The sequence below is a fragment of the Anser brachyrhynchus genome, assembly GCF_964034855.1.
Source record: "Anser brachyrhynchus genome assembly, chromosome: 3".
In the NCBI taxonomy this organism is placed as follows: Eukaryota; Metazoa; Chordata; class Aves; order Anseriformes; family Anatidae; genus Anser; species Anser brachyrhynchus.
In genome coordinates, this window is record NC_137696.1 from 122,459,946 (window position 1) to 122,478,026 (window position 18,081).

The 18,081-nt window shown below is 38.8% G+C and overlaps 1 protein-coding gene across 2 annotated transcripts in view; it reads right to left on the reverse strand.

Annotated features, from left to right (window-relative positions):
* Positions 1–18,081, reverse strand: part of PKHD1 (PKHD1 ciliary IPT domain containing fibrocystin/polyductin) — a 261,123-nt gene that overhangs the window by 62,065 nt on the left and 180,977 nt on the right. For both annotated transcript variants that reach the window (XM_080584577.1, XM_080584576.1), the window contains 5 exons: positions 16,325–16,479; positions 14,267–14,419; positions 13,011–13,889; positions 11,717–11,879; positions 7,319–7,479 (listed from right to left, as the gene is read on the reverse strand). In XM_080584577.1, coding sequence (XP_080440703.1) covers positions 7,319–7,479; positions 11,717–11,879; positions 13,011–13,889; positions 14,267–14,419; positions 16,325–16,479 — 1,511 coding nt within the window. The remainder of the gene's footprint in view (positions 1–7,318; positions 7,480–11,716; positions 11,880–13,010; positions 13,890–14,266; positions 14,420–16,324; positions 16,480–18,081) is intronic.

The following is an 18,081-nucleotide window of genomic DNA, read 5'->3' on the forward strand; positions in this document are numbered from 1 at the left end:
CTCAGTTTTCACAGAACACCAATGGTTTATAAATCACATCTTTAGAACAAATGCCTGAAACAGTAGCCTCATTATGTCAATGATAAAAAAAAGCTGATGTACAGGTTGAGGACAACATTTGTATATGGAAGGGTAGAGAGGTTGATATTAAATCCATAACTAGATTCCTAAATGGAAGTGATGTGGTGTTTTGGGGGCACTGAGCTATTTTTTAGCGCACAGGCAAACAAATGGGCTCTTCAAGAATTCAGAAACTCTAAAAATGGTGTCATTTTTCTACATAGGTTCTCAAATAGAGGAGTTCAGTTTGGAAATGGCAAACCTCATGTTTTATCCTCAGAGATTAAAGCTAAAAGGAGAAGCTGGGGATTCCTGATTGCAATTGTAGGCAGAAACTATTCGCTGGCACCTCTTCAAAAAGGACTGCTAAGCTAAGGGCCAAGGTTATTGCTTGTAGTTAGGGACCTGATTTTACATTCACTTTTTCCAAATTCCATTATTCATAATACAAATATATGTATATACTTATTTTACATTTTATGTAGCTGAACACTGGTGCATGTTTGTTTAAAAGTACACAAGGATTTTGAAAAACAAGAAGCATAAAGAGTGGTACAAAATGTTAAAACTCCATTTACAGCTATCAGTGTGCAAGACGAATGGTATTTTGGATTCCTCATGAGAAAAGCATTTGATTCTCTCCATAGGAACAAGAAGATAATGTTTGATAGGTTTATACATTTGTGCATATACATATATTTGTATATATGGGTTTCTCTATATTGATCACACTACTGAACCCATGGACAATGAGTGATGCCATTCATCTCATACACTAGCTTCAGAATTAACGAAATGACATCCCTGAAAAGGGAAAATTGCTACTTATTAGAGTCTGAGATATAGATGAGTTTGAGGGAAAGTATTATATAGTATTTCAAAATCAAAATGTCATATGGCCTGATCATTCCCAGTGCTGACCTAGTTTGCTCTTTCCAGATCTCCAGTTCTGGTCTATTCCTCCATGATTTTCCACAACTAATTTTGCAGAGTATCCCCTCCAACAATATGCAGCGAGAGATGGCTGAGGAGGGGGAGAAGTATTTTGCACTGGCAGAGGTTTCCCCTGGGGTAGAGTCTCACAGTGACATCCAGATGCACTGTGGGCCTTCATTCCCAACTGGTGGCTTCACCACCCAAAGATGTCCTTCACTCTGCAATATTGCCCTCAGTTAACAGAGCTGATCCTTTACTTCAGTAGCTTCAGCCGTCTCATGCTTGATGAGCCACCATATAGTTATTAAAGATACAAGATTAATTTATCTCCCCCTCAGATGACTTTAAAGCTCATTTTCCCAAGGGTATCAAAAACAAATCCCAAATTTATTCTCAACTTTGGTCTCAATTTAATTAAGATCTGATGAAGTCTTCACCAGGGATGTATTTTCAGGAAATTTAAGTAAAAGTCACAAGTAATTTCTAATCATATTAGGTTGGGATTTTATAAAACAATAACTTGGTAAGAGCTCTTTTAATCTCCTTCATTGCCACTTTCAACACATTTTGCATGGGCCATTTATTGCAGAAAAAGCAAATTTCTATCTGTGAACAACAACAACAACAAGAGATTCAGAAGAAAACAATAAATGTTTCAGGCCGATATCGCAGCTGTTTCATTCCCTGTAAATTTACCAAACCTGCACCTGCATTCTCTTCTCAAACGTCTTTAATTACTAACCATGCTCCTTGGAACATTAAATATGTATAAAAGACATATATAAAAGACAATTTCACACAGCTTTAGCCCTAAATTATATTGGCAGCCTGTGTGTCAAAACGATGCTCCTCCACAACTATTATTTGTGAACCTTATTTAATATCAAAAATTACCTTTTTTTTTTTTTTTTTTTTCCTTACCAATTATCCATCTCACATTTGTTTTGGACTGTTTACATCTATATCTTAATTTACCTTATTTATGATGAAATCTAGCAAACTTCTGTGTATTCATACATGACATTTAACCTCAGTGTTACGCAGCCTTTTTGAGAGTTTTCTACAACTGCAAGTGACAAAATCAAGTGTCTAAAATTCTGTCCAAGCTGCTTCAGATAAGCATTTACATATAAAATACCTACCCTTTTTGATCTAGAAATGTACTGGTTACCTCTAGAGAGCAAGCAAGACTACTATAGAAATTTCACAGCTTTAGATCTGTCTAGATTGAAAACACCATACGGAAATATAGTCTCAATTATCTGCTGGTCAGATAAAAAGATTAGTTGTTCACATCACACTAATCTTCTCAATTCTCATTAACAGATTCCCACTAAAACTGATTTTTTTTTTCCAGTACAACACTTCTTCAGCTTTTTAAATATTAAAAAATAGTTGGCGAATTTTTTTGTTTAAAACCAAAGTCAGAATTTAAGTATTCAGTAAAGTTCTAAAATATGCTCCAGGCATGTTTTTTAATAAAAAGTTGAATATAAAATATATTTTTTGCTGATTCTAGTTAATGCAACCATACTTTTCAACCTGCCTAAGCAGGGTGGGGTGCTTTCAGATTAAGAGTCTGGCTGTCAGGGTTTTGGAAGGATATGCATTAATTCAATGACTAACCTTGGGCAAGTCACAAATTCTGTCCTCTGCCTGGGAAACTAGTGTCAAAATACATGCCTATCCCACAGGGGTATTACAGACCTAAATTTCATTGATTCTTCCACTGTATGTGGAGACCACTGTATGTGGAGAACTTAAAGGAGGTGCCAGGTTTTACTAGTGTAAGGCAGAAAATAAGTGCAGTTGTTCAGAGGAAATACAAGGCGTGTGTGTTAACAACAGGAAGAAAAAGTTGCATGATGGCTAAATTCTACAGCCTTGCACTTCCTAATCCTTCAGTACATCAGAATTACTCTGACGACCAAAAGTTAGTAGAATTAGAACTCTATCAGCTGCAGAGTCGTAAAATAGGATATACAAAGAAATCGCTGTCATGCAAACCTAAGGATCTTCTGTATCTGTACAGAAACCAGCTTGGAAGTCTTTCGGGAAACTGAGTTATAATTAACAGTTTCACGAGACACAGGAAGGCTTTTCTTCTGGCTAAATTTGTAGCCATGCTAAAGGGGAAGAGTAAGAACAGGAAGGACTCACTTCTGGATTTACACAAGATCACTATGGGTTGGATTTCTCCCTCCACGAATGGGAATTTTCCAGGACACTAACCGGGCTTCCTGCTGTTTTACCCTGGCGTCTGGAATCCTCACAGTCTGATCACAGAATCACAGAATGGCTGAGGTTGGAAGGGACCTCTGGAGGTCATCTGGTCTAAGCCCCCTGCTCATACAGAGAAATGTTTAATGTCTAATATGCTTTAACGTTTAATTTGCTTTTTAATATGCTCATGCAGGGAAATGTTTTAATGCTGAGATTAAGGACCCATATAGCAAGTTGCAATCTTTTAGGTTCATTTGGAAAGTCCTTTTCTTCCCTCTAGCTAGGGAGAAAAACAGTTCTGTAGGTTTAGATATTACAGACCATTTCCCTTCTGGAGACCATTTACCTTCTGCATTTCCCTACTCACATTCCCATTTCTCCATCTATAGCACCATCTTAAACCTCTCCTATCAGGCAGGATAAAAGAACAAGTTGTTAAATGACTGATGCTCAATATCTGGCTGCACGGAGACAAAGAAATATTCACTCATTTCTGCTTTTCTTAGTCACTTCATCACTGAGTCAGGTTCCTGACTCCACCAACAACTATTCAGATATTCAGATTTGCTTTTTCAGCCCAGATTGCTTTAAAAATGCCTAGAATGTGTCTGCCAGCTGTAAGAAAATGTATCTGTCTGAAGGCTCTGAACTACAACTTGGAAGATTTGGGTTCGTCTCTCAGGTATGTACGATGATGGAGATGCTACTTCCACTGGGGATCATACCCTGTGGGAGCATCATGAGCAAAACACCTTTGTCAACTGGCCATGGAGCAAGGTGTTTCCTCAACTCTTTGCCTCCACCAGGAGCTCAGCCATCCTGTACTTCTCTTGGTATGCACAGAGGCCTTGAGGAGGATGTATCAGCCCACCAACTTCTGTCCATAAGGTGTCAATTTCTCCTAGTTCACCAGAGATGACACTGGAGGCTATGAACGAGGGGGTCAGATGAATTTTCTACCATCCTCTGGTCCTCAGCTACATTTCCACCATGGGAAGACAATGAATTTCAGTGCCACCAGGAACTGTTAGTGGGTTATGTTACCATGAAGCACTCACACAGTCCGATAGCAGAGTCCATATAAATACTGCAGATAGCCAGCAGCAAATTGTTAGAAATTTAACTACAGAACGATGGTATTATCAGTTCTCCTTCGTGGAGCAGGGCATTTAACCTGGACAGCTGAGTACATGAACTTATCCCTCTTTCCTCTGCTAGACTCATGTTTATAGCTAATTCTGCTGAACAGCTTCTGATTCTGGAATTTCCTGTATCATGGTACCATTTAGTGCTCCAGGCCTGGCCCCAAGCTCTTTTGCAAGAGGTTTGGTATAAAGATGAGTTCTGGGAGAAAAAAACATTTTGTCATCCAAAAAGGGCAGCTCAAAGAGATTTAAATAATTACAAATTCATGTTAAACTCATTAAATTGTTTTGGGTAGTTTGAAAAATTATATTGTGAAAGCTCCTCATACATGATTTAAGGGGGTTTTGTTGGAAAACATTTCATTCTAAACTTTCGCAGCATTATATCTAAAAGGAAGAAAAGAGCAAAAAGTAGCCTTAGATAAAAAATAATTATGCTTTGTTTTATTCAAACACATTTTTTTTGTTGTTACTTTTTCTTCTGGCAGAAATAATAAGAACAAAAATGTTGGATCTGTTCCTTTTTTTTTTTTCTTTTCTCTTTTTTTCTGAATTCTGTGTTTTTTCCAGAAAACTAAAACTTCAACTTTATGTGAACAAGTCCATTTCTACAGATAGCCACAATAAACAGACCTGGTCTATGACCCAAAAGGTAACACAGCAGGTAAAAGACAAGACACACAGTAAGACAAAAAATAATAATAATAAAAAAATGTCTACGTGCTTAAACATACATTACACAGCTTGCTACTGCCCATATGCTATGGGCAGGACTCAGGAAGCCACGTGGTCCCTCCTTGGCCTATTGCAAAGGCACATATGTATATAAATGATATATATATTCTCTATCAGTTGTGTCTTCAACTAAAGGCATCATATGGATTCAGGAACATTAATATCATTCTGAATGATCCACTGTGCTGCTGTTACAGCTCTTGCAGCCTCTCTTATGGAACTCTTCAGGGAAAATGTCTTACTAGATTTTGTGACTCTGAAGTATATTGAGTGTTTTGGCTTTGTTCCCCTTAGAGTAAGCAGAATATCTAGAAATGGCTGAAGACCAACAGTTTCAAGCTGATTGTGCAGACTGGAAGCTTAAGGGGAATACACACATGAATTGGGATGAAGGTGCAATTAAGCCAGAGCTGTCGAGTCTCAGATAAATTCACGTCACCACATTGTGGAAGTGGCAAAGACGTTGTGTAGCTCCCTGAAAAGACTATCCCTCTTTTTATGTTTAGGAAGGCTAGCAGATAACCACTGCACAGCAGTGCTCTGGTCAAGCTACTGGAAGTCACTGGAATTACTCTGGTTTAACAAGGTACCAGGTGGGTATGTGGATGAGAGGCTCAGCAGGTGGGTACAGAACACCCAGTTAACATCACTCATCTGGATTCAGGAAAGGCAGGCAGAACTCCAAGGGCCAAAATCTGCTTATCAGCATCATCTGGGAATAGTGCTACCACCTCTGGCCTTGAAGCACTGCCACAATGAGGGGCAATCTGGCCCCACAGAAGGAAAAATGAGCATTTTCTGCTATCTACTCTGGGAGCCTGCATATCAATGTGCAAAATATTCAGTGTTACAACTTTCAAGAGGGTGACAGAGGGGGGAGAGAAGGGAAGACAACGACCATGAATTCACCTCAGCATCAAGCTGTGACTTTCCAAATGTCAACCTCAAGATGAAAGGAACCTCAGGTCAGAATGAGAAATACAGAGGAATTAAACACAAAACTGTGAAGAGAGGGGAAAAAAATCCCCATTCATATTTGGGCAGCAAGAAGAAAACACAGCAATTTTGTTACAGCCTTGGAGGCAGGCAGCATTTACCATATGCTGTCGCCTCCATTTCACAAGGAGATAAACCCTGTGGAGCGCAGGTTGCACTGTCAGTGCAGTTTAGATGGTGGGGATTCCTGGCATTCATATGACTATGTCCCAGGGTGTGCTAAAAATGGTGAGAATCTAAATAAAGTATAGGTTCTGTATGCAAAAGTATGTGTGCATTAATATGCACATGCTAAATGGTAATACTGCTAGGATATTAGCATTTGCATGTGATTCATAATCAGGGCAGAAAAGGTAGAATAAAAATCAGTGTGCTTGTGTCTAGACAACATATTAATCAGCCCTCTAAGCAGCCAGTTAGAGTGGGATCCTTAGAGAAAAAGCCTTTACTGGGTACACATTAGACATTTTGTTTAAAGATTAAAGTTCTTCTCATGTTTAATCAGTTTTAGAGCAGGATGGAAAACAGGATTAATTACAGTCCCTTCCACCAGTCTCCCATACCGCTGGAGTCACAAATGATGCGCCTTCTCAGCAAAATGGCCGCCGTCAGCAGCAGGCGCAGGAAATACTAATTGTAATTAAAGAGTTTATTTGGAATCACAGAGCAGAGTTTTAATCAGAAAGAGAATGGAGCCTTGCTGTGTGAACTTTCAGAAAGTGGTTCCAGAGCAGAACGGGCCCTTTTAAACCAGAGAGAGGGGTCTTTAAACTTCTGGAGTGGGTTTTCAGCTTGATTATCTCCTCAGTGGGACATGGATTAAAATCCTTGCTGTGCCAATTGTTGTTATTATTTTGCACTTCCGTAGCAGTTACATGGCAAGTCTTACTCAGTACTCTCACAGAATTTTGCAAAGGGCAGGTAAGTTCTGATCTGGTCTTAAAATGAATAAACTAAACCCTAACGGGGATAAGGATGCCCAGGTGATGCGATTCTGGAAGAAGGCAGAGAGGCATTGGTGGACACAGACCTGTGCAATGAGATCTCCCAGACTTCTCCACCGCAATTCACTACTTCCATCCTGAAAAGGCATCACACAACCTGGGGCCATAACCACGCAGACCTCAGCTGCAGGTCTCAATAAAAGGCTGGGATGCACCTACCTCTCATGGGTCAAGTGTATGCATGACTGTGCAAGCACTCCAGACAGCACAGGAACTTACCAGCTTGCAAGTAGAACTGTGTCCATTCAAATTCTGACTTTGGGAAAACAGAAACAGGTGGTTCCAGCTCCAGGACACCTCCATCCAAATCCTTGAAAAGGGCCTTCCTCGAACCTTTGCAACTCTTTTCGGGGAACATGGTGTCTTCAGAGTTCTGTACGCTGGCAGGCAGGAGAGGTAGTGTTATTATGAGACAGACAAAAAGAAATTATTGTGCTGTGCTGTTATCTGCAACTTATTTACACTGAAAACAAACACTTCTGTGCATATATGCAATGCCTTGAAATTTACTAGGTGAACTCATATGCCCATGAAAAGACAGAAAATGAAAAATAAAGTAAAATGAATGAAATCTAAGCAGACTAGTCAATGTCTAGCATGTTCTGTAAAGAAATCCTGCAGCAATCTTTGTATTTTGGCATATTGGTATCCAAAAAAAAAAAAAAAGACAGTGAAAAAAAAAAAAAGAAAGAAAAAAAAATAAGAGAGACAAATCTGCATGCTCTCCCACCAAATGTTGGCTGGGTTTGGACAGAGAAAATCATTTTATTTCCAGTGTAACTCCTGTCCCCAAATTTCAAGCTCCCTGGAGTTTGTTTGGGCCAGCGTGGGCTGTCATGGTCCTTGGAGCCAGCTGTTGCAGTTTGAATACCTCTGGCTCCCTCTTGGATTTCCTGATTTGAGGAACAGCAGTGATATGACCACCAGTATTCAAGTGTTATTAATTTTTGACCCATGGTAGATGAAACCTGTAGTTACTGAGTGAAGGTGAAACATGCTGGCTGCTGCCACACAGTGACCAGGAATGCCTCTGCTGCAGTGTGCAGGGCTGATATGGGACAATGGCTCCCCAGGCGTTGCTCTTCACTTCCACCAGGTGATGGATTGATTTTTGTTTACAGATTGGTGTGTGCCTACATAGCATTTTGTTAAAAAGCACAGGCTGCCCAGTAGTACCTGTTTGTCTTGTCCCTAGCACTGTAGTCTGAAACAGGGGGAATCCTCTACAGGGCCAGAAGATTGCACCTCCCCATGAGCAACTGAGTTTATGCAGGAGAAAACATTTAAGAAAGTAACATTCAAGTAAGGTGAAATGGCAGAAAGAATGAGAGAAGGAGTCAGCAGGGAGCACACATCCTAACTAAAGGCTTTGAGACTGCTGGGACAAACAGGGAACAGATTTAGTCAGACCACAAAGACTCCAGCTACTCAAATAAACCTATTCAGAGCCCATCCTTTCCTAGGAGATCAGCTGGTAAAGTCTGTCCACGTCTATACTATTAAATTTCCTTAGCATTTCCCTTTTAAATAGGACAGTCACATCCAAGCTACCATTTTGGAAAAGTCTTTGATCAATTCCCAGATGCGGGCCATGAATTGTTTGGGTCAATGCCAGCTAGCTAATGCCAAACCAATGACCATGCTAGAAGTTGAATAGTGCCAAAATTCCAGTTCTAATGGCCTTTGCTAGAAAAAATAACAAATAAATAAAATAAAATAAAATAAAATTAAAATAAAATAAAATAAAATAAAATAAAATAAAATAAAATAAAATAAAATACTTCTGCTGGGAATTCAGAGAAGTTTGTTGCAGGTCAGGGAGCCAGTTAACATTTCTAGAGCAGAAGCAAATTTGAAAAAGAAATCCCATTCCCATAAGACACAATGAATAATGATTTAAGTTCTTATAAAACCTGCTTGTTGTTTTTCTCTCATATCCAGTTGTTTGGAACTGTTTGAAAAGATCACTGTCCTAATTCATGTTGCAATAAGAAACTGGGTTTGGAGATTCAGTGTCATTTTGATGGTTTTGATGGTCATAAAGTGAAGTGTAGGTGAAACTTAGCTCAAAACTATGCTTGAGTTTCACCATACAGTCACACATATCTTGTAGTACTGTCTCCCAGCTAATGAGTAGCTATTTCTCTCCTTCTAATGATAAGTGGATAGGTTCAGGTCCCAAGAATAGAATTAAACCCTAGTTGGTTTTTTTGTTTGTTTGTTTGTTTTTTTAAAGAAAAAAAAAAAAAAAAAGAAAGAAAAAGGGTTTCAAAGTTAGTCCAAACTGGTACAAAGTTCTTTTTGGAGGGAATGAGAGCATATCTCAGCAAATTACATCTAATTTTCAAACGGGTTCAAACTCAACTTCTAACACCAGTATATTCTCAGGAGGAAATTATAAGTATAGTCATTAAAAACTCCTGGAATAAATAAATAAATAAATAAATAAGAATTGCATATATCATTAAAGACTGGCTTCCACAAAGGGAAGTGTCTACACAGGACAGGTTTGTCGGAGAGGAACTCACCTCACCTGAGACACACACCTAGGAGAGTTAGAATGAATCACTTTCTAGATAAGCATCACTACTGAATACAAAATGAGTTGAGTGTCTTCTTCAGAGTACATGCCTAATTTTTTGATCACTAAAGTTTAGAGAGCAGAATCACTTGTTGAGGATCTTAATTGTTTTTAACTGGTCTTTGACTAAATGCTTAACACAGTTTAAGGGAGCTAGACAATTGGCCGTATTGCTCCTATTACAAAAACATAGTGAGATACAGTGACTTGTACTCCAGCAAAGTCCATGGAAATATCTTCAGATTGCTACATGGATACTCTTTAATCCTGGAGAAAACTTAGAATTTCTTGAGACCAAGTTGGAAGAACACACTTAGTGACATTATGAGTGCAGCAAAGTCAAATAGGCAATGATCCATATTAAGGAAAGAGAATCACATGGACCAATGTTTCCAATCAACACTACTTGAAAGAGGCAGAGAACAGAGAAAGTTCCTCTGACCCTGACAGCTGGTGCAATTCTTCAGCATCTTTCAGAAGATCCAGCATTTCAGCTGGCTAGGTCCACCAGTAGGAAAGTAAAGCACTTCATGCTCTTGCCATATTCCCTGATGTTTCTATTTCCTCTCTTGCTCTAAGGCAATGCTCACCTTCTTATCACCTTGACAGGAGATATTCATCAAGATATCCTGTCAGGGTGCCGTAGCAGAACAATGCAGCCACAGCCTGGATCCAGCAGAGCAGTTGCAAAGGTGGACTAAATAAATGCATGCAGATAATGCATGAGGAGCACTGAGAGATGTAATCTCCCTCGGAGGTTTACCAGAGCCCTAAGAAAACATTCTGTAATCCACATGCATTCATCACGTTTGAAATCACCAGCTCTTGCAGTGGGCTGCGTACTCAGCAGCTCACTAATAGCATAATATTGTGGGATGGATACAAGAGTGAAACATAACGTGAGCTGACAAGTTGGACAGGTCTCAGAAATCTACACACAAACTAACGCCCAAAGCAAAAAGCAAAAAATATAGAATAAAATAAAAATTCTAGCAGAAGGCTGGAGGGGCTCTAAACATAGCAGCGTGGGACACCTCCAATTATTTTTGACTGGCAAGTGGAGTCCATGCTGGATTTCTTTTTTTTTTTTTTTTTCCCACTACTTCAAGGCTTTCTTGACATAGCCTCTATGTTGTGTTCACCCGTTGTAATAAATAAATTGGCATGTGGTTTCCATTGGACGTGGTATGTTTGAACTGCTACAGCCATCAGTGACTTAAGGTTACAGACGAAGCTCTCTCCCTCCCTGCTCCGTGTTTCTCCACACACAGCTGATATTCTCCCTGGGCAGGAGCAGTTCTGGCAATCATTTGACATCTCACAGCCTGCCTGGTACTGATCAACATTTCTGATGTGATCTCGCAGGCAAAAATCAAGCTCTGCTTCCCCAGCCAAAAGGACATTCCCTATCTCGGGGTTTTTTGGTGAAGGTCCTGACATTTTCTGAAGCCTGAGGCTGAAAATTCAGAGATGCTCGGGACAGAGTTTTAAGAAATAGGATATATGAACCATGTTTTGCTAGACAAACATCAGTAAGAGAAGAAATCCAAGAGGATTGGTCTGGAGATGCACCTTGACAGAATCTGAACCTCAACTCTTCAAAAATTGCCCTTAACTAACAGTTACCTTTTTTTCTTTTCTTTCTTTTTCTTTTTTTCTTTTTTTTTTTCTTTTGGATTTGAGTTTTTCTGCGCATATTTGTTTGACGTCTGAGCTTTTTCATTTTTGCCAGCCAGGAGCAGTACAAGAGAAGAGACAGATACAAAGGATGGGACTGCTCTGAACCTAGACACTCAGTCTAAACTAATTGCTTAAACTTTCAATAAGATAAATTTTATAATATAACATTATTTCATATTTTTATTTTATTATTTATAATATAAAATTATATAAAATTATAATTATATTTTTAAAGATAACATTAAGATAAATTAAGACAGCTGATAGAGAGGTGAAGATAGTCCCAGACTTACAGTTGATTTTTTTAATTTTTTTTTTCAGAAACCATTGAAAAAGGTTCTTAAAAAGCATATTACCTTGCTGGATGGAAGTAAAACTTGTCCTTCTCATTGACATGTAACATCCTCGATCTCTCCGCTGTGATAAGGGGCATGATACCTAAATGGTCAGCATTTGACATGATGCAGACATCCCTGTCTTCACTATAGCAGCTCTTTGTAAAACCAGTAAATGTGACATCTACCAGGGATTAAAAAAAGACCAAGGAACAAAAAGTAGTGAGAAAAAATGCAATAATTATACAGAGAAAAGCTCAATTCTGTGACCTTTCCTATGTGAAATCACTGCCATATATACATGAAAATCATTTTTAAAACAGACTATTTGCTTTAACCTAGACCTTCAGTTGGCTTTAGAATACACCATACCTGAAGTTATATCTTAAATTAATATAAACCAAGACATGCACAGGAAATGCAATCAAATATAAAGTGAGAAAGAAACACAAGACAGATTGATTGATTGTATTGGAATCAGTCAGAACCAGTCTAAAGATAAGCTGCCATAGATGGTTTATTCACTTGCCAGATTTTACTATAAGATGAGCTGTGGCTGGTGACACATGGTTGGCTATGGCACTGAGATCTTCTACAGCTACAAAATCCATGCTTTGCCACAAATTTTCTGTAAGACACTGGGAAAGTCTATTTGTCATTCTCTGCCTCCTTTATTCTTCAGTAAAAAGAGCACAATGCATTTTCTTCCAAAAGTGGGTAGCAGTAAGGGAAAAGGACATGAAAATCCGGGAAGTATTTAGATTCCACTACGGCAGCCAGCTAAGTTCTACTGTTACGCAAGTATTATTCTGGAAACAATAAATTTGAACCAAAGACATAGGACAGATAACTGGGAAATCTTTCTTTTGCAGTCTTTAAAAATTATGATTCCTTATGACAATAAGTCATGACTGTTTCTGTGTAGCTGCAGTCATCGTGTTCTATGCAAATTGTATAGGAAGTGTGCTATTCCTCAAACTCGGCATCTTTATTTAGCTAGAGATAACTGCTGTTCATAGAGATGCATCAAGTGGAAAAATAATTAGCACAGAAGAGGAGGTGTGTCTGAGATAAAATAAACAAATTGGCACATAATTGCACTGTAGTAGATAAAGTGAAAAATACCAAGTAATATGTATTTAACTCTATCCAACTGAAGAAGCATTCAGAAGGATTTCCCTACCATGTCCATGTCTAGGTCCAACATAATGTCCATGTCCAGCTAGGTGTGAAAGACTGAAGCTTCAGCCTTGGTAAAATGAAATTAATCACAACAGTGTCAGAATAGTCTGGCCAATATAAGTGGAAGACCAACCTTTCAGCTTCATGAGTCCCAGCACTTTTGGACAATGAACAATTTTGTGCCATGGGTTTTCTGGCCTCTGGCTGGACATAGTGGTAAATGTAGGCCATAAAATCCCAACACGGCCTCTTCGGGGGTAGTATGGTGGTCGATCTCTGGAAGTTAGGTCAGCTGCCTGAGGCTTGATCCTGTCACTGATGCAGTCAAAAGTTGAGCTTGTTGCGACAATGAGAGAGTCTCTAAGTTCTAGGAATCTTTTCCCTGTGTGACACTGCTTGGCATAGAGACAATATAATACTGGCATGAGACCCACGGTGTTGTCCACCAGCACCACATTGTCCATAATGACACTGCTTCCAAGGTGGAACATCATACCATAGTCATAATTCTTGTAAGATAGAAAACCTGTGATTCTAGTGCAGGTCGGAAAACCATCTCCCCTGTACAGATGAATTCCGTGGAGATTTGAATGGGCCACATTTTCACTGCAATACTCTCCATCTAGCAAACAGTCTTGGCCCCTGATATGGAAGCCAATCCGCTCAGATCCTGCCACAGCATTGCCATAGAGGGAGACACCAACGGCAAGGTTTGCCTTTATGCCAGCAACCCAGTTTAACAAGCCCTCTGGTTGCCTGCTCAGAATAACAAGGTTCCTGATGAGAGAATGGTTTTGCCCTTCCAAATCAATGCCAGGTCCAACTGTGTTGAACACCATGTTATCATGCAACAAGATCCAGTTGCTCATGACTGCTTTGATGCCACCTCCACAGCTACCATGAATGCTGGATGACACCACCGAGGACTGTTGGGATATGTTCCTGAATTCAATGGCAGAAAGCTGAGGAGGTCCAAAGTTCAAAAATTCAATATTTGAGAGCTGAAGGACACCTGTAATGAGATAACTATAGTGAAATAGAAGCTTCCAGAACTACCTAAGAACTGCTTAAGAATAACACCTATTTAGACAGCACTCAGGCATGTAATAGCAGTCAGTCTTTGTCAGTGTATTGCCAGTACTGGCTATTTGTTTACAAATATGTAAAAAGTTATAGTAAAAAAAAAAAAATCAGAGAACAGCACCTCCAAATGTGTTCCAAGGTTATTATGAAGTATTATTATGCTCCTGTTTCAAGAATGTCAGTCATACATCCACAGTTTGCTTAGACCTGTTGCAAAGTACATACTAATGGATACATCTGCTGTTAAACAGTTTTTTTCTTGGGCAGAACTGGTCTGTTTGATGAGGATAGGTAAATCGCTACTACCTTCAAACTCTCTCCCACTAGAATCCATAAAATGTCCCACCAGCATCCTCCCAGCGCAAGCCACATCAGACTTGATCTGTATGTTCCGTGTCAGGAGCCCAACTTCTGCCGCCAAACAGATGTGTCTACCGTCTTCTGTGTCATGGGAATGGCCTAGGGAGTTTCAAGCGACAAAATGTGATAAGTGTCTATCATACCTATAAACCAGTGCTTTGGGGAATATCCAGCCTGACAGCTTATGCACAGCATCTCTGCAGAATCTGCACTGACATTCAGGTGGGTTTTTCCTCCAGCACCATCTACGTGCATCAACACTAAAACAGAAAGGCCACCTGCCTATCAAATAGTCACCATGCTCTTATATTTTACCAACATATTTTGTTTTTAGAAAAAGAAGGTGCTCAATCTTTTCCCTGCGGTGTGGAGATGCCAAATCAATGAACAGATTCACACTTCATTTTTAAAGTTATATGTGCAGGAGATATTCTTCAGTACAGATACACTACAGAGTTTATCTCCATGAATTCTTGTTAGAATCAGACCAATGACAGCATTAAAAAGCAATTTCCTACAGATATCTGGTTGCAGGTATTTCCTAAAACAAAGTCTTTCTAAATGAGTCCTTTGAGAGAGCCTATGCAGGTATCTAGCCTGGAATTCACCTTTGGTGACTTTCAGTATCTCCAGATTTAATTCAGTTATCCAAAATACTTTTATGTACAATGGAGAGAAAGAGGCAATTCTCAAGTGTAATTCATTATCTATTTTATAAACCTGCTTAAATGGGAGAATAAAATATAAACAAGCAGTACGTATTTTTCTGCTTTGACACATATCTTGTGTGTGAACATTTACTCTACACATCTACTTTTGCCTAGGTGAATCTCAGCATTTGTGTTGCTCTTAATTCTTCTATCAGTCCCCTTTTTTTTTTTGGTTATGATGTCTAATAACTATAGCAGTACTCGATAATGCATGTAGTCATTTCATCTCAGGATATACTTTATATACCTACCTTAGTGAAACAAATAAGCTAAGAATTGTCCTCCGGCCATGAGACCAACTGGAAAGTTTCCTCCCTCCGTCCACGAAAAGAAAGGCCATGCCCTAACTACTGAAAACAGGGCCTAGACATCTTTGAACTGCATTTTTTGCAAAAACACAATTGTCATATGAAACTGCCATGGAGGCTACTGTCAAGTAGAAATATGGATGACAGTAGAACACAGCACAGTCCCAAGTGATGCTTAATTTAATGGAGTAGCTGTAACCACTTAAAACACAATATTTCTGAACCTTTTCATTGATCATACTTGCTTCTCTAGCTACTAGCTCAAACAAAGACTAAATTTAAAAATAACACCTTAAAAATCCTGGGTTTAAGGCCTCAGAATTTGATCTATTTTTACTACTTAGAGAGTAATAATTTTACCTTGTAGGCTAAAATAAAATTAAATAAATTATTAACAGTGCATCTCTTTTTCCAGTTAAATATAGACCTCATATAATTTACACAGTGAGTGAGTAGAGCTATGATAAGTGAAGTAATAAAGGTATCTCTCTGTGATCATAATACACAGATTTTATATCTATTTATGTATTAGGTAATAAATACATTAGTTTCATGTCACAATCACATTTTTTACTTGACTCTCCAAGAATATTATGTTTTGCAATATGAAAAAGGGCAATTTTGTGAATTTTTCAGTTTTTGACACACCACAAAAATAGTGTAAATGATTTAAAAATATATTTTTCCTCTAAACTTTTAGTTATTTTCTCTCTGTGTTAACTAGTTCTAACTAACACATGAAGCACCCGTAAGTTTTTCAAAAGTATTCAGCACTGGTTTGTCTCTCTTTCAAGATGTTCTTGTTAGAATCAGATGTTCAGTGCACTTTTTACCATCAGTTTTGCAGTATCAAGACAGCAAGAAAAAAAGCACGCAGAGAAATAAATGAATATGTATCAATAAAGTAAAACTGATCTTGGTGAGATCTGAGACAGAAGGTCCATGCTTCAGAAGAAAACTCTCAAACAGAAAGACATGTTTCTTACCAATATGCCTGTGCAGAAGGCGTTCATGGAGTGTTATGCTACGACCATTGACTTCTTTAAGTGTAACTACTTCAGCTTGATGAGCTTCATAGGAGGAAGAGCTGATAACAATATCTCCACCAGGACTCCAGTCCACTTCATCCTCCACCAAAAGCCTGTAATGCCAAGATATTAAATCAATTTTATTGCATTATGAATTATGCTCACAGATTTCCTAAAAAATGAACAAAAGTTTTGCCAAGGCAGATCTCAAAAAGAATCTGCAGGGTATGCTCTAGGAAAAATGCTTTAAGGCTTGCTGCATCCAAAAATGAATGCCTGAAATATGTAGGATGAAATTCATCCTGAAATGCTTGCTTTATACCACTGGTTAGCAAGGTATCCAATATTGATACAGGGCTCAAGTATGTTTCCTAGCAAATATGTGTCAGACCATTTTCAGTGACAGGGGTATCCTACTTGGTTTCCATCTACAGGTCTGAAAAAAAACACATTTTTGTAGGTTCTATTTGACAAGGATATGTACATTTTGCACATATCCCAGGCCAGTCGGAACAGTACTAGACACCTGTATCTAGAACACATATTTTTTTCCTCCTAACTTTAAACAGATTACTTGCTCTCTGAATGCTGAGAGTCATCTCTAGACCTAGACACCAAAATGTAGGTGTCCATCCGTAGGTGTGTGCATGTGCACTACTAGCAATTACGCTTCCACTGTAGTTGATAAAGACCTAATCAGTACAGCCAATAACAGGTGAAAGGTGATCCAGCTTTCTCTGTATTGGACACACAGAGCAGCATTTTGATTGCCTAAACATGAGCAACCTGTTGCTAATTGAGCTGTCCCAAGATATCTAAGAACTAGGGTGGCAGACTTGACAGGACTTGCTCATGGAGCATTCCTGAAGGGACAGATGGAAGCCATGGAAGGGACTCAAAGGCATCTCAGATGAGCTCAAAGGTACCAGATGAGTCTTTAATAGAGAAAATAAAAGCACTTAATGAAAGCAAAACTGATAATGATCTATACATATATATTTGATAAATACCCAAAGGGTACTATTATACAATGACCAGTGCTGGCCAGGTGATGAGCTATACTCAGCTAATTGCTGATATAACAGACCACCGAAAGAATTCAGAGAATTTTGCATGACTCATCGTGCAGTCAGATGTGATAGAAGTATAGAGAGAAAGGAAAGTCCTAGTGGGATGTAATTAGCAAGCTATGTTGCCAAGTTTTCTTGATGTCTCTTCTCACAGGCATTTTCAAAGATGAGTAGGCTCAAGATGAGTACTTCCAGTTTTCTGCACCTGTGAACACTCAATAGAGAAGTCTTTTGTGCTTGGAGGTAGCATTGGACAGCTTCTGAAAGGGCAGGAAAGTGTTAGTTTGACTTTGAGCTACGTATTTTTAAAGGATAAATTCACTGGAAAGGAGGAAGCAAAACAAAGCAGAGTAACAAGGATAGTGGCATATGTATAAAGTTTTTGACGGTTCACATGCAACACGTATTATGAGCTGCATCTTAAGTCCAGCCCCAGACATACAGTCCAATTCTAATTTGACTCTTCTGGACCCAAACTTAACTCTTGACTCTTGCATTTCAAACAAGCTTAATATGAGGAATCAGTAAGCAAGAGAAAGTATGGTTTGCATGATACACCGTCAAAACGCTCATCTGCTGAAATATTAATATAGCTTTTCACTGCAAGTGAAAAAAAGTATTTCTTTTTGAAAGCGTAAATACTTC